Below are 17,802 nucleotides of genomic sequence, written 5' to 3'. Positions count from 1 at the left end.
GTATCTTTTATAGGTCACTGTTTCCTCAACCAAGGTCACATCCTACTTTCTGTGACATTTTCTGACCAACCAATAATTTGTATTCCTTTATATTTTGTATCTCTTTAGTGTGCCATGGCATTTAATATTATGGAGAATGACTTTCACAAAGTACAGTGTGTGATATTTAAAGTCAAAATAAAAGTATTTCAAGGCTCCCATTTCTACTTTCTGGATTTATTGTAATGGTTTCCTAATATATTAAAAGGACAAAAAAAGTTATTTGTAAACATCAAAATGGTGCGTTTCCTCTCAGTTGCTGGATGGGTGGGTTGGTGGGGGCAGTGAATTAACAGCAGCTGACAGGGTGAACTCACCACCAGCAGGAGAGCAAGAGGGAGTGTTAAAAAAAAGCCATGGGCAGACAGTGTTTTGTTAGTGGTATTGAAAAATAAGGGCCATGCCAGCATCTAAACACACCAAAGTGACATTTCAAGTCAGTTTGCATGCTGTTTAACATGCTGACCACTTAATTTGCTATCTAGGCCCCAAACTGACATTTGCAGTTCCAGTTAGATAAGGCGAAGATAACATCTGCCTATAATATAATGGTGTAATTACTAGTTTATGCAAATATGGTCTATACTGAATAGTAACTGTTTGGGATAATTTCTTAAAGGAGAACACAGGATATATTATTTGCAGATATGTAGAAAATGCAATTCCATTTGATTTTTTTTAGCACTGGTCTCATTCTCCTGTACTTCTAACAAATTAACCCAGAAAAGACTAAATAGGAAAAGACCCCTCTGCAGTTGACTGGTTAGAAAACAAAAACAATCTCTATCCAACACTAGTGTTTAAGAACAGTTTCAGAAATGATCACCTTCCATACTAGCATGCCGGAAAATGCATGACCATTCACATACACTAGGAATGCCACCCAAATCCAGAGTTGCACCATATTTTTTTAACCCGTCAGATTTTGCAACCTGGCTTGATATCTTTACCCTAACCATCTCACTCTTCATGCCTGAACCGTCGAAACACTCCAATTCAAAGCATTTTATGGTTCACCAAATATGGTGTATCACCAGCATTTGTTTAGCACATTGTCTCCTGCAAGGTGCTTGACTGCACAACAGCTGCTAGCATTGACAACAAGGTCGGCAATGCCTGTGATTCATAATGTTGAATTAAACACTAGTGGTCAAGGCTGATGTTTTGTCTCTTATACAAAAGGGTCACATGATAAGGGCTTGACCAATCAGGAGGGGACACGTCATGACTTATAATACCCAAAGATCAGAAAGTGAAGTTTGGTGTGAGCGTCATCGTTTTAAAACTAAAACTTTGTCAACAGACCTTGTAGAAGTCTCCATTTGAGGGATTTGAATATATGAAGTAGTGTGAATGCAGTGCATAAATGGAGCAAAAGTTATGTTTTAAAATTAAAATGTTTTTTATGTGGATGCAGCCATTATGACACGCCATAAACATTAACTGCATAGAAAATACATCTTGACCAAGTTTTTGTACTCTAGTCTATAATTGATCAGCCTTTATTGAATCAAATATCACATGAGAACATCAGTGTTTATCGCAAAAGTAATAATTAAATCTTATCCTCAGTAAAAGCAGTGAGGGAGAACTTAAATGAAGTACTGCATGAATATTTCCAATTAAGCATTTCCTGATTACATCAATGTGTACACGCCCTTGAAAATAATCTGATTCTCCAACCAAATGAAGAGACATGGTCGACTGGATCACTACTTCTGATAAGTCGTGGTTTTGTGTCTGTGTAGTTGTGCATGCCTGTGCACATAAAGGTACTGTATGCGTGTCCATTACCAATGGTAAGATTACCGCCTCAATCTCGCCCTCTGGTGAACAGGCACCTTGTGAGAGCTCCATATTCGTTACACTCTCGCACACTACCCTCTCTCTCCTCTTCATACTAATGCTTTGATAATTGCTTGATCTCACTGCTGAGTTTGATACAGTGGACCATGAGATTGTTATCACTGTTCTTGCAGTGTATTGGTACCCGTGACACTGCTCTCAATGCTCTAAAAATAATCGTACAGATACATCCTTTTTAATGCTGATGATACTCGGCTATACCTACTGCTGAGACATAACACTGACTCCTCTGTAGATTCTTTAATATGTTCTGTAGCTGATGGTAAAACTTGGCACTCAATACATTTTCTCCTTCCCTTTGTACTTGAAAAGATTTAATCTTGTGTTTTTATTTGGCAACCTATTGTAGGCTGCATTTAAAGAAGCTGGGTGTTATTGTCGCCTATGCATTTAAATTAGACTTGCAGATCAAATCTGTTGTCAAATTCAGCTTTTTTTAAGCTAAAAGTTTTAGCTGAGGTTAAACCCTTCCTTTTTGTAAAAGACCTCCTCCGATGAAAAAAAAATCCCTTTTAATATATTTAATATGTCAACATGCTTTTTTTTTTTTTGTAACTTAAAAGACAAATCAAGAGGAAAATGTCAACACCACAGGTGGGATTTTTTTTCTTTAGAACTGCAGTGTAGGAAGGACAGTCTCAAATATTCAGACTGCCAGGGTTTCATATGTCACATACTTTAGGAACCAATCCCATCAACCTGCAGGGTGAAGATTTCCATATCATCAATCTGCTAGGTCGAGCTGCAGGGGAGCAGCAGAGGGCTGAGTATACCAGTCCTATTTCCATATTCATAGATCTGCACGTACTGAATTTAAGTCAAAGGTGTAAAGTCACATCTAAGCTATTTTAAAGAATTCAAAAAATTCAAAAAAGCTAAACATAAATAAAATTACTTGACTGGTGAAGTTGGGTGTTTACTGCAATATCACAAAGTTTATATTTTGTGCGTTCCATGGGGCTGTGCTAATGAGTGTCTTCACAGTGATTCACCACATACCAGCAAAAATCTGCCAAAAATCTGTCAACAATAGCCACAGTATTGGTGGGCATTTGAAGCAGTGCACACAACATCGTGTTAGGTAAACAGGAAAAATCATATCACCAACCAGCACCTTAGGCTGTGCTATTCATGTCACATGGAAAAGTACTCGCACCATACCTGCATGGTTTGCAGGCACTGATTTGCTTGTGTTCAGCTAAAAGCCAGGTGTCACAACAGTAATGAAATTTGGTTTCTAAGAAGCACAAGTAATGGGAATAAATTATTAACTATGAATACTTTACTTATCCAAGAAAATTAATTCCCAACTGTCTCACTCAGTTTTAATTATCCAGCCTGTGGGGGAGTTTTAAAAGAGCTAATTTAAAAGAAAAATAATCAAAAATAAGACTTTAATATCTTTAAGACAGAGAAAATATTAGAAAATAATTAGAAATAATATCCTATTTTTCTCTGGTAGGTGTAATATTTGAGAAATAGTTTTCCGAAATTGCATAATCAAAAGTCCGATTATAAGGTAAGTATATGTCTTCAGCAAGAACAATTTTGATTCTTATCAGTTTTATAAAGAACAAATTCAAGGTCTATGTGCACTTTAAAAAATAAAATGATAGAAAACCTGTTTAAGCCAGCACATTTTCCAATTTTTTGTGTATATTATTTCTCTCAGCTAAAAAACACTGTAGAAACTGCAATCAATACAAATGAGTTATGTGTCCCAGAAATATAATAACACATTTTTTAATTAGAGAAAGTGGCTGCTCTAACTGGTACACAGGCAGGTTAACTATAACACTGCCATACAAGACTAAATGACAAGCATGTATAGAACGTTTTTGACCAGTAATAATCTCAAATGTGATAGCTACATCCACATGCCTTAAAGAGAAGCACACACAAGACCGACCTGAAAAGGTGGAAAAAAAACAACAACAACACTGTTAACAGAGGCAGTTGCTAAAGGTAAAGACACTGCAGCATATGTTTGTCCCTCTGGCTATGAATAATGGAACAGCTTTCTGTCACCTTTCCTTTGTAACAGTATGGATCTCCTCTGGCATGTCGCCTCACAGTACACCACTGTGAAACCATTATACCTGCACAAAACTATGAAAGAGACAAAGAGTGAACGAAACTGCGCCCAAGTAAGAAATAAAACCGAGGGACTAAACAACCTCCTAAATGGCACTAGAGGATAGAGAATCTCATGTTCCAAGAGACGGTGGTTTGGAGTGACCGCCAGGCGACCGACTAAATGATAGTACTGTAGACATGGAGCGAGCACGAAGAGGGAATTGTTGGAGTAGGCATGACAATTTCTATGTTTTATAAAAAGGCTGCCTCATTACTTGTTCTGAGTGAAATGAAATAGATCTAACACACTCAGCAGCCAAAGAGAAATGACAGGCAAAAGAACAAAAATGCAAATGGACCCACACATACAGTATGAATACACACAAAAAGTGTGCTCACACAGAGCAGCATGGACAGACCTGTTTCGTTATCTGTGGAGTAATGAAAATGCCTGTGGCTGAACCAGAGTCTGAATAAGAGAGGCTTTTTTTCTTTTAGGGGCAGCTCACTGCTATGGTATTAGCATACCAACACTGTGCTATGTTGAAAAGGCTGCGCTTCCCTGCTTTGTGAACACACGCACGCACAAACTCGTGCGCACATGTATACACACTCTCCCAAGCACAGTGTCGCTCATTTCAGCCTCTAATCCAAAGCCAGCCATGCGTGACTCCAATCTGCTTCTTTGCTGTAATCACGTCCAGATATTAAGTCAATAAATCATTGGAAACTTGTTACCTAATTTATGCAGGACTATGATGAATCTGTTGTCCTCTGGGCCTAGTCATGGTGGTGTAACACGATGCACTTGGACAATGGACAACATTTTCATGTCTGCATTTTCACCTTGAATTATCCCAAAGCATTTAAGTCACTTTAATCGCATACCTCTCAGGGTATTAAGACGAGGATATTAGTGCATTCCTGTATCTCATACCACTATGCCTACTGGGCGTCAATAATGCAAGAAATGTACAATTATCATCCTTCTCTCAAGTGATGGCAATCTAATTTCTTCATGTTTGAAGGCAGTCATTTAGAAAATACAACGGTTTCTACCATCTTTGGTGGTTTCTGCCGGACATGAATCAAATTAGGGGGACTGGTTTAATTAATTCTGCAATTTAAGCAATCAATCAAAGATGTAGGTGGTCATGAATTACATAATTTATAGAAAATAAAGGGGACTAGAAGAGTGCAGGGGCATATAGCTAACACTTGAAATTAACAAACTACATCTAGCTACAGTTGCAGAAGATATTTCTACTTTAAAAAACAGCCAAAGTTTGTTGAGTTATGAATTCACACAGTTCCTGCATATATTTGACAGTACATTCACACTGCTCTTGCCACCACATCTCGAAGGTTCTCTACAGGGCGGGGATCTGAAGAAAGTGCAAGTAGGAGAAAAAAATTAAAATCACTGTCATGCTCCAGGAACCATTTTGGGATGATGAGTGCTTTTTGACAAGGCTTGTTACACTGCTGGAAGTATCCAATTGAAAAAGCGCAGACTGTGGGGATGAATAGGTGCACCTGGTCAGTAACAATGTCTAAGGATGCTGTTGTGTCTGAATGGTGCTTGAATGGTGCTCAAATGGTATTGAGAGCATTGTGTTCCAAGAACATATATCCAGCACATTACACTCCAACAAACAACCCATACTGTGTGTACCTTGCAAGATGATTCCATTCATAGAGTTTAGTAAATTTTCTTAAATTACACTGGTGGGACTAGATTTTTTAAATCGGTGACACTGGAGTGCCATTATGTACCGCATTCAAGGACAATGTTCCTAACCTCGGTTGGCAGTTACAAAAAAAATGTCATCCTAAAAAAGAGCTCGCTTTTGAACAAAGTTTATAAAATACTGTTTTAAACAATCTCGAGGTAAAATTTTATTAAATGCCATTCCTTGTTTTGGAAAGTATACAGTCAAGACCTTAAGCATTGGGATTGTGTGTCAATTGGAAGCAATCCGACAATTCTTTAAATTGAGTGGAATCAGTGTAGAAAGCATTGTGAGGAAAATATACACTGATCAGCCACAACATTAAAACAACTGACAGATATGAAAAACATGAATTGTCTTGTCAAGGTGTGGGATATATTAGGCAGTGAGTGAAAGCAGGAAAAAGAGGAGAGCACAAGGACCTGAGCTAAACTGTGGTGGCGAGAGAATAGAATTAGAGTATCTCCAAAATGGTAGGTCTTGTGGGGTTTTCCCAGTATGCAGTAATACCTACCAAACGTGTTTCAACAAAAGACAAACGGTGAACCAACATCAGGGTCATGGGCACCTTAAGCTCAATGATGCGCATGGGGTGCAAAGGTTGTATCAAGTGGTCTGATCCCTCAGAAGGGCTGCTGTAGTACATATTGTGAAAACTTCCAATGCTGGTGAAGATAGAAAGGTGTCAGAACACACAGTATCACAACTTGCTGCATATGGGGTTTGCTTAGTCACAGACCGGTTCGGTGCCCATGAACACGCAACCATCCGAACTGAACCATGAAGCAATGAAAGAAGGTGGCCTGGTCTGATGAATCACGGTTTCTTTTACATCATGTGGACGACCAAGTGCATGTGGTTCATAGACCAGGATAAGAGATGAGAGTGGGATGTACTTTGGGAAGAAGGCAAGCTGGCTGAGGCAGAGTGATGCTCTGCTGGGAAACTTTGGGTCCTGACACTGGAATGTAGTGAAGAAATGACTTTGATTGCAAATTCTATGTTGTGGCCAGGTCTATATCAACATATAATACAAATCTGATAAGAATGTGGGTCAGACCGTCCAAAAATGTGCACTCTGAGGCTGGGTCTCAATCTGAGCTAAGGATCTGTTAAAAGTTGGGACAATCAAAGAGAAAACAAACTCCCCTATCAAGAGAAAGCAAGGGCAGAAAAGACTGGAGAATAGACACCATATCTGATTGGCTGAATGCTACCACCTCTCCACTCTAAACTTTGGCAGCACTTTTCATCTGGCTTCTTTATCATTCTGACTGTTTGGATGGAGTCCTTTCCCTGTCAAAAACAAGGGCATATGCTGCAGATAGGATCATTACACTGTGGCAGGGAAGAGAAATGTCATAATCTTAGAAAGCCTCTTTCAGTCTCTCCTTCCTCTGCTTTGATCTTTTACTGAGTGAATAAATGAGCATGACCCACTGGATCATGTGTGATGCTGGTAGTTGACAGATTATTATAAAACCTATGAATGACAAAAAAGAAAAAGAAAAAACAGTGTAAGACTGTGCTCTTCTTGCTTGTATTGCCTTACATTTAGATACACTTGCCGGAAAAAGAGAAACTCTTAAGGAGTTGCCAAAATGTCTGTTTGCAAAAATGTCTCTCTGTGCAGCAACTGTAAATACTAAATAAATACTTTTCAGGGTTGTTTTTGAACTGCAAAAGTTTATAATGCCAGGATTCTTCTTACTGTTGCTGTTTCACCTGAACAACCCAATATGCCTTTAAATTGGCTTTGTGTTATGTTCATTAGTAGTATTACTGCTATTCACAAGAATAGGGAGTGACAGGTCACGCTATAACCTTGCAACAAGACAGGTTCACATGTTTTGTATGCAGTCAACAGACAAAAAACTCAATGACTTTGAAGTATGTGGGAAAATAACTATTTAGCAATACTGAATTACCAAAGTGGCTATTTATTTACTATATATAAAAGCCCACCAACTGTAAATCACCATTACTGTGCTACTATCAGAGTTAATGAAGAGAAAATGCTATATTGCATTGCATACGGCTTTAAAAATAAAACTGCGAAATGTACAGAATTTTTGCTTCAGATGTAAATGTCAATAATTAACAACCCACCCATATAACTAACCACTTAACCATGCTCGGCGATGGTCAGCTTGTTATATATGACTCACCAGCATGTTTTGGTGTTAAATAAGCACCTTTCTCCTGTTTTACACAAAGTTATATTTAATCATTAAGTGATTTAATCACACTAACACGCGTACAAAAAAAAATAGAAAAAGCCTGTGGTCAGATTACACATACAGTATATCCAGTGGAAACTTCTGACTCATGCTGCAGACCATCTGGTTTGTCAGAGTCTGGTTGGAAGCGTTAGGAAGACCTCCTCTGGTTCAGATTGAGGCAACTCCTTTGTGTCATGAGCAGTCCTGCACTTTCTGTTCCAAAACAATGTATCTTATAATTTCTTAATGTTCATCTTGTTACAGTGACATGGACCAGCCTTGTGGGTTGGTTGCCAGATGAGGCTTCTGCTACAAAACTCTGAAAACATTCCCTAAACAGTGACACAACAGCTAATCTGAAAACGTTGTGACAATCTTCAGCAAAAGTAATATTACTTGTTCAAATTATATGACACCATCATGCCGAAATGCAGGATTTAATACTAAACCATTCGAGAGTAAATTAAGTGGTTGCACACAGTAGAGGTATTGCAGCATTTCAGTTATATGTTTTTTTTTTGATGCAGGTATGAGTAAGACTCAAAAACCCCTTGGAACCACATCAATTCTCATAGGTTATTTTATGGTGGAGCATTTATCTAAACTGGAGTCTTAAAGTTGGATAACAGGTATCATGTTGAAGCTATTCAGTGAACCTTGACTACATCTGTAGGGTCTCTATCTGTCTCTGTCCTTACCTCTGTCTGAAAGGCCTTAAAGGGATTTTGTCTGACAGTGTAGCTGGAGTAAGTTCTCCAAAACCCCCCAAAATTACTCCCATGCTGTGTTTGGGCCTCTGTATTATTTTGCCAACCAAACCAACTGAGGTGAGGTAAAATGCAGAGATGCCTGCATCAGCTGCATATTTATTGACCCTTTGCTTCTTCCCAATACTTGAGATGTTTTTTTTAAAATTTGTTTTTATTCACAGCCAGCTATAAATCACCTTACCACTAGATGACTGATGTAGCAAGCCAGCTCCCACCTCTTGTTGCCCATAAGATGATATCTTCTGATTCTTCTGAATCACTCTTGTGATTAGCTACCTGGCTGAACATTTGTTCCTCATTGATTCAAAGTTTCTTGATAAAGAAGTATATCTTTCCAGAAGAACTGCTACATCTTTTGCTAGTTGCTTTTGTGTTTAAGAAGTGTAGTTACTTTTTTTTTGTTATCAATCCAATAGGATCAATTCTAAGATTATTGAGGGTATTTTTATTATTATCATTTTGGTGCATGGTGCGTGCTCTTCTATCATGTAAAGCACCTTTTAACTATATATGTCTTGTCCTTGTGGGTGTATGAGTTCTGCCTGATTGTGTCAAACTAAAAACAAAAAACGATTTTGGGTACTTAAGAAATTAAAACATCTGACATTTTGTGTTCAATCTAAAATCCACTGAGAGCAGGTGAACTCAAGCTTATTGACTTTAATAAGTGATGACTTTTAAAGATTATATCATTACCCTGATATCCTAGATTTCCATTTATTTACCGTTTTCTAAACTGCAGGTGTTATGTATGGGCTCTCACATCAATCTGCTTGCAATTGGAAAGTCACATTTAAGAGAACATTTCTGGTCAGTCAATGGCTACATGGCCATGATGGCAGGAAATTACTACTGGCACTCTATTACGCAGCCATGCAGGTAATCCATCATTGGACTATGCTGTGAAAAAGCAACTGCTCAGGACACAGCTAATGTAACTTGAATGTAATGGAAGCCTGTTTTTGCCCTCAGCCACTGGATTAGCTACATGCGCCTGAAGGCAAAGTATGTGTAAAACCCAGATGAGGTGTTGAAGACACTCAGAGCACGAGCAACAGTGAAAGGTAAGAAAATGGAAGCTATGTATGTCCTTTTTGCTATGAATTATGGAAGAGATACCCGTCGTCTTTGCTTTGTGGCAGCGCGGGCCTTCTGAGATTCTGGGCTATGACAGCATACACAAGCCTCATTTACAGCAACCAAAGGGATTATATGACAGCACAGACACATATATTTTGAATGACCCATTATCACAGTGAAATTGCATCAGCCCTTTTGGCAGGGAGTTTGTGGCTGCACCTTGGCACAAACTGCATGCAGTCCATTAGGCTTCTATCTTGGGTAAAAACTCCCCTCTACAGATTGAAAGCTGTAATTCTTGGTCAAAAGCGAGGAGAGAGGAAGAGAGCGAGGATATGTATCTGGCCTCTTTAACTTCAGTTTTAGCTAGGCTCCTTTAAAAAAATTTAAAAAAAAAATTGCCTGGGTCTTTGTCATCATTTTATACTTGATAACTCTTGAAACAGTGTACAGCACTCTTCAGATACATTTCTGATGGGTGACACAAGCCAATGCATCAACACAATGGGTACCCCAGAATTTCATCAGCCTGGAAACGACAGGTTGTCAAATCCAGACAGTGCACTCATTCAAATGAGTGTTTTCACTCAAATTTGACAAAGGCACACTCTCTCATTACACTTCCAAAGGCACATGTCCGTCAGCACCAGTCGAGTCACGGCTGTGCCGGAGCACGGTTCACAGTTCATAGGTTAATCTCAAAGAGAAAAGTATATCGACTGTAAACTGATGCAGTCAGGCAAAGTCATGTTTTTTGTGTGGGATGTAGCTCGTCGTGTACTATGGTGGCTCCAGGCATAATCCCACTGTTCAGCAAACATCACTGATGAGTCAACAATCAGCCTGAGGGGTCAATGTTTTTATGATCACTCTTAGCAGAACTTTCTCTCTCAGTCTTCTTCTCCTTCCCTGTCTCGCTCATTAGAACTTTCACTCATTATCACTCTCCATCTAACTTCTTCTTCTCAGAGACTTTCACATTCAACAAAGATCTATGTGCCTCATTCTTGTAGTTAGTCCTTCTCCCGTTACCTCCTGCAGTCTCCACGGTCCCTCTCCCTCTCTCTCACTCATTCTCTGTCCATCTTGTTACAGCCCAGAGTTATTACAGCAATCTGTCAGTGCTCCTGTCTCGCCTCCTGACACACTCTGTGGCAACCATTATGCATATGTTGTTGTTAGTATTGTATAGACACATACACCGGAGCCATACAAATCCTCAGGCAGATAAACAGTGGTGAATGAATGTTGTGTCTAAGAAATCAAATTCACCAAATACTCATTATGAGAATCCTTCCAGTGCCGGTGTACCTTGGGATGAAATGGAACTTTTGCAAAGTTAACCAGAATGTGGTGCTATAATTGTCATTTAATCTGCTACATAAACATGTTAAAGTTAGTTTCAGGATTTGAGGTATACACAGTGAAACTATTGCAGAGTTCTACAAGAAACACATTAGGAGTTTGCCATTTGAGAATCATCAGATCCACAGTTGATTTTCAAACTTTATATTAAAATGTGATGATCTTTGGAGTGAATGTTACTACAGCTGTGAATATTTCATGCACAATCCAATTCTTAACCAAAAAAAGTACATTTCACTTTGCAAGAGAAGAAACTACCATCACAAGAAATACCATGGAGGGTCTCGCTAATTGGAAGATTTTGGCTCACCTCTGAAGCCATCAACATTCACAAAGAAGGCTGCACTGAACAAACAAGTCCTCCAGGCTAAATGAAAACTTAAGCAGATTTTTTTTTTCACCTTGAAGCAGTTTGGTATTTGGCATAAAATGAGAATACTTGTCTCCCTATTTTAGAGGAGAAAATACCACACCCTGATGGAAGTAAAGGACAAAACAAAAGTCTTAGAAATTTCACATTTGCCACTGAACTTGGCATAAACCAGAGTATATTCCTATGGGACAGAGTATGTGTGTATGTTTACAAGCAGTGCCCAAGGCAAAGGTTGAGTCCCATGAATAATTCATCCCTTTACAAAAACGAGCAGAGTTATTGTTTGAAATATGACTACAACTATTATTTCGGACAGAATAATTAAACATTAAAGGGCAAGACAGATGCACATTGTAACTTAATGACATTTGAATGGTGCAAAGTAAAATAAGCCAGGCGCAGAGTGCAAGTATGAGTGCTGTGGTACCAAGAAATGTTGGTTCACAAATGAATGTAGAGCCTTTTTATTGACTATATGCACAGCATAAGCACTGGTGTTTACTACCAGCTATTTATTCATCTTTATGATCATCAACTGGCATACAGTACATAAATAGATGCCTATATTAAAGTGTATACAAAGGGTAAGAGCAGAGAGCAGATTTCCATTGCATGTTATTTTGAACCAGCAATTCTACCGAAATATATTTGCAAGATTGAGGTGATGTTTCAGAGAGAATTGTACCAGATTACACAGTGGTGCATGATGATTTTATAGATGGATGCTTATCATGTGCATACATTATATCAGGTGAAGAAGGAAAATGCGGTCCAAATGAAAACACAGATACATATGGGGAGGTATGCACCTTTCCACAGGATCTGTTCAATCAGTGAGGCAGAAACCGTGACAGCTTGGCTAGAATACAGTAAATCAATACAAACTACACTATGATACCACTGAACAAAATATCTGCCAAAATCCCACATGTATAAACATCGCCAATTCTTGTTAAACTGTCACAATCCTTCCTTCACACTGACAACCTGTCCACAGTTCCTAAAACACACGATAAACCTGGGCTTTCAGCAAAACTTGCAACAGATGACAAAACAAAGAGAAACCAATGTAGCTTATTATGTCAGCAGCATTAGTCCAACTGAATACGTACACATATCTTATAGTTAGAGAGAATCCTGGGTAATCCTACTTGGGTAGTGACTCGTACTGCAGGGCTTAACAGCAGCCCAGTTAGCCTACGGTTTTATCTGGTTTGCTCCTAAATCAGTTTAAAGAAACAACCACAACAAATTTAAGGGAAGAAAATGAGAGTTCAGCATTCAGTCTTGTAGCCAGAGGGCCTGATTTATTAAAGATTTACGTGTGTAAAATCACATGTAAACTCCTCACCACCCGCAAATAAATTTCCAAGCAGATCTACTAAAGACATACAGGGAGGATTGCGTCTTTGAAATGTGCAATTTAACACACATTTTCCATTTTGCATGTTTGCCTGCATGCATATGTAATATTGGGCGTTTCTACCTGAACATGCAAAACACTGGGAGAGGACATGCAAATAGAACAATTTAGCACCCGCAACGATATTTACTCAACCTGAAAGTAGAAATAAGAGAAGTGATTGCGTCAGTATTTTAGTACGACTGAAAGGAACGTATTAATCGAATGCGCAAATCTGGAGAGACGGCTGTTCTTGTTGTGGTGAGAAGGACACGCAGGAAACTAAAGAATACGTAGAGAACGTGGTTTTACAACCGTGGAAACATTTTTGAGATGGTACCAAAGCAACAACATGAAAGGAAAATGTATCTTTTCTTGGAACCAGTAATAGCTTCGAAGATCTTGGCAACATTGTGCACCAAAATGTTTTTCAATGGTGAAATTATTGTCTCTTTCCAGCCCTATTTGCTGTACTTCCAGATCAAATGTGTGCTATTACTGATACAGGACAATTCATGAGGCAATTATGTTCCTTGATGCACTTTAACTCAGTATCCTTGAGGCTAAATAAAACATCTGCCCATCACTGTTCATTTTATTTTTGCTTTAGTTGACACAAAGCCACTTATTTTTACTCTGACAAATATTTAGATGATGATCAACAATTCGAACACTGCTTTCTTTCTGGAAACAAATAGCTTGTGGCTGTTACATAGGCACCGTAATGGTAATACCTTTCTAAAAAATTATAATACGAATTATGGGGAACACATGTAACATATTACAGTCTGTTTAAACCCTTGTGTCAACACCTTGACAGAAAAAAAACAAGCCTCCATATTATACTCCAGCCCTCTAGCACAGATGTAAACCCTCAGGTCGCCGGTCCAGTGTCAGGAGATGATATTTCCCACTGACCTTTTCCTACCAGTGCAACTAGGTTGACACACTGTCTGAAAGGCTTATGGTGTGTTATCGGTCATATGAGGGACAGACTATAAGGTACATGTTTGATACTCCACCCTGGGTGCTCACAAATTTCAATTACCTATATACTAGACACTGAAATTTGATTTCTGTTATCACACTGCCTATAGGCTACACTCAGCTGCCAAAGCTGCTACAGAGAAAACAGAATTGCCCTCCATACTGTTTTACCTGCAGATTAAAAACACCGAAATGTTGGACTCTTCATTCAGTACTTGTCCTTCTTTTTAATGTAGTTAACTCACATAATTAAGTAAAGTAAAACAATAAAGTTAAGTTAAACAAACACATAATTTAATGGTTTTATTGTGGTTGCAATATGGTGTTCTGCATACCAAATAAATGGCTGGTTTCCAATACCACTTATATGTGCAAACAAGCTCTCCTCTGCTGATTGTTATTACTGCAAAAACTGTGGAGAGCTGGTTTTACACTACTCGGGTTCTAATGTTGGTGCAATATCAAAGACTTACATAGTATTTGTGTAATGACAAGCATGTGCTTCAGATAATATAATGCATTCTTGATATAGCACAGGTCCAGTTGTAATCAAAACATTTTCAGTTTGTTCTAACCCAGGCTGTGAATCCCAGTTGCTTTGTTAGACGACCACTCAGAGTATGTTTTCTTCAAGCTGCCACACCACAGCAGTCTTGCTCATCATCAGTGAGACTTTTCAATAGCCTCTGCCTCTACACTCCCTGGAATAAATTCGTAAACCCAGGTGGGAATGTTGCTTGGCGACTTCCACACTCCATTAAGCTTCTGCTGGCGGTTTAAGCAAAGGCTGCGTTTGTATGCAATATTTATCACAAAAAAAAACCAAAAAAAAGACTTGTGGGTTCCTGGACTCCAAGAGCAGCAGGAAATGGCAACGGAGGATGTAAACTGTCGGACTGGATCATCACACAGGGGATTAATCTGTGTTTCATAAGAACAGGGCTTTACAGAATAAAAACATCTGCCTACATTTCAAGCAGCCCTTTATGACTAATGTGGAATATTGAGCAGAAACACATCAAGGTCTTCTAGACATCTTTGCTGAATTATGTATAAATAGAGGCGCTTAGATAAACTGAGCACACGACAATTTGCTTGCTCCATCTATTCCCACAGCCTTCCGCTGCTTGACCTTCCTCTCCATTACCTTCGTTCCAGAAAATTTTTTATGTCAACACAATCAATTCTTGTTTGCCCCGATGCTATTCTGCTTTTACACCTCTTACAAGAGCCCAAACACTGCCATTATTCAGGGTGCTTTTAAACTCATACAGAAGAGTGGAGAGCGGCTGGAAGAAGTGCAGCAGTCCTCCAGCAGTGTGTTGGTATGGAATTCTAACATGTATGTATCGATTAAATGAGATCTTATCAGATACAAAGCAGTGAGTTGCCATCACTGACTTGTTGTTGTTCAAACATTGAGTTGATTCTCTGCAAATGTAGTTTTAGATACGAGGTAAGTCTGCACTGACTGGATATTACTCTACTGCAGATAGGCATTTAACTTTAGTGTCAGTGGCTGTAAGCATCAAACAATCCAAATGTGCAAAATAGTCAATTGCATCAAAAACTAATTAAGCTCTACAGGGAAATGAAGAAGTCTGAATGTTTTGTTTGGCAGCTTTCTGTCACCTATGACCATATTTGGGAGTAAGCGTCCATTTCTCCACAGACGATCCTCTAGCCTCATCATTAACTGAATTTTCGCAGAAAATACAAACAATTGCTTCTCTAAGCCTGTATTTTTGCTTCATTTTTGAAGTAAAAATATTTCTGGACAACTACACCACATATTGTATGGGCTATTAACACCAGTTTAACAGACTACAAGGAAACATTTTCTGCACTTTCATGAAAATAAATGCTTACCAAAGTCCCCAAGGACAAAGATGTCGTAGATACAACTCTGGCCTCTGGTGTAATTATGTGGGTAGTTTGGAGACAACACAGTTCCCTCTGAACCTGTGAAGTGACCTCCGCAGGGAGCTGTGGGGACAGGGAGGCAAGCAACAGAGAAGCACAGTTAACAAAAGTGAAATGACCAGCTTGCAGTACCTGGGGAAATAAGGCAATAAAACATAATCAGTGAATCAATTTTAACTGGTACAGCGCAAGAAAAGGAGATGAAAAGTCACCTTTGAACTTTTGACTGCTGACATGTACAATTCGGGGCCAGCATACAGAAATAATTTGACATTTGAGAGACACTTTGGGGACATTTTTAAGAGGAAAGTAGGCTGTTATCAGATAGAAAAGAAAAGCCTGAGTTGTGTTTACAGGATGAAAACTCAACAGGGAAACAACATGCAATGAAAAGTGTGTTTTGTCTAAAATATGTAAAACCCCCATCAATCAACATAACATACAGTCACTAAAGTCCCACACGCTGTGACTTAAATCAGTCAGAATCGCCCAGCAGCATGTAGTAAGATTCAGATTACAGCAGAAAGTTTTTCAAAAGTCCAGCTGCTTTTTTTTTTTTTTTTTTAAAGTTGCTCGATACATATTCATAATCTTAACTAATTAGATTGTACTTTCACTAAGGTTTACGTAAAATATTCACTCGCATGGATGCATATTAATGCAGCGATACAGTTTGTGTTGTTAGAGCCACAAGATGAAGACCCTATCCACAGGGGAGGAACCAACAGCTGTCTGTCCAACTTATTAGCTCCAAACAAAAACTCGTACCCTTGCATGCTTGTGTCTCCTAAATGTATTCTTATATTCTTACTGCTAATGTTGGTAGATATTTAGAGGGCGACGAGGTTCATTAATATAAGCTGTAGACTGTCCTGCACCTGCGTCGCATCTCAAAGTCCCATCTTAAGCTGTTAATGATGTACCTAATTTGCCAAGAGGCCCTCTAACACAGTTAGCTCAGACCTTGCGGACCGAGCCACCGGGTAGGCGAGCCTCGACTGTAAACAAACTCACTCATTTGTTGTTGGGAAGCTGTCACCTACTGCTCTGAACCCCATGTAGCCCACACACAATGTACATGCAACTGTTGTTTCATCAAGCAGCACATGAGAAGCACAGGTATTAATGCAGAAAGATGGATCAGCATATTCTTCCTTATGTGGTTGTTGGAGTAGCAAGAGACATGTAAAGCAACATATGTGATGGCAGCAAATGAGAGTTTAATTCAAGCTGATTTGTCAGAGAATGGGAGAGATTGTGATTTGGTGGGTGAGGAATTTGAATGTTGCCAGTGGGAGGGAGAGCACACTGAGCTTTCAATCTACAGCAGGTGAGAGCAGCACCAAGAAAAGGACGGGATTTTCAAAATGTGCTTTAATGATTTCCTTCCTACAGCTGAGTGCAGTGCTATGGAGAAGTGGGCAAACTGCACAACCAATCATTGTGTGTTCTGTAAAGGACTGATAGGTAGGAATGACCTAAATTCACAGAAGAGTCATTACTTAAATGTATTAAATGCATACATATGATTATGTAAATTGTGATTAAAGAGGTCAGTGCATAACTTTAGCTGCAAATAAAGGGGTTTCAATGTTTTTAGATTTTTAACTTATTATATCTGAAGGATATTGACCCTGCATCTCAATTCACTTTATTTAGACAGATAAGGGAGCTAATGGAGCCATTACAGTGCAATAAAACGAATATAATGCACTGAATGTATTGGGTGAAAGGTTAAAATGTGGACAGACAATGGATTCACTGGAAATGTAAAACATGACAGACAAACCCAGGGTTACAACTAAAGTCCAACCAAAATTAGATCCTTGAGGCTTTTATCAACATCAGTATTCAGGAGTAAAATAAAATGTCAATCAGGGTTTTCCCTACTATTATATTACTTGGGCACAGCGTCCAAATGCTTTTACACAGCGAGTAAGCCAAATGACCACAACAAATTATTCTC

The 17,802-nt window shown here is 38.8% G+C and overlaps 1 protein-coding gene across 3 annotated transcripts in view; it reads right to left on the bottom strand.

Annotated features, from left to right (window-relative positions):
* The window catches only part of LOC138617846 (CUB and sushi domain-containing protein 3-like), a 229,538-nt gene that overhangs the window by 102,187 nt on the left and 109,549 nt on the right, over nt 1–17,802 (bottom strand). For all 3 annotated transcript variants that reach the window (XM_069693161.1, XM_069693160.1, XM_069693162.1), the window contains exon 31: nt 15,783–15,899. In XM_069693161.1, the coding sequence (XP_069549262.1) occupies nt 15,783–15,899 (117 nt within the window). The remainder of the gene's footprint in view (nt 1–15,782; nt 15,900–17,802) is intronic.

Source organism: Brachyistius frenatus, unplaced genomic scaffold, assembly GCF_029030835.1.
Source record: "Brachyistius frenatus isolate BFR_SWC_R1_liver_20210118 unplaced genomic scaffold, ASM2903083v1 Contig_14, whole genome shotgun sequence".
NCBI classification, from domain to species: domain Eukaryota; kingdom Metazoa; phylum Chordata; class Actinopteri; family Embiotocidae; genus Brachyistius; species Brachyistius frenatus.
The sequence above is the reverse complement of the archived record's forward strand: the minus strand, read 5'-3'. Positions and strand labels throughout refer to the sequence as shown.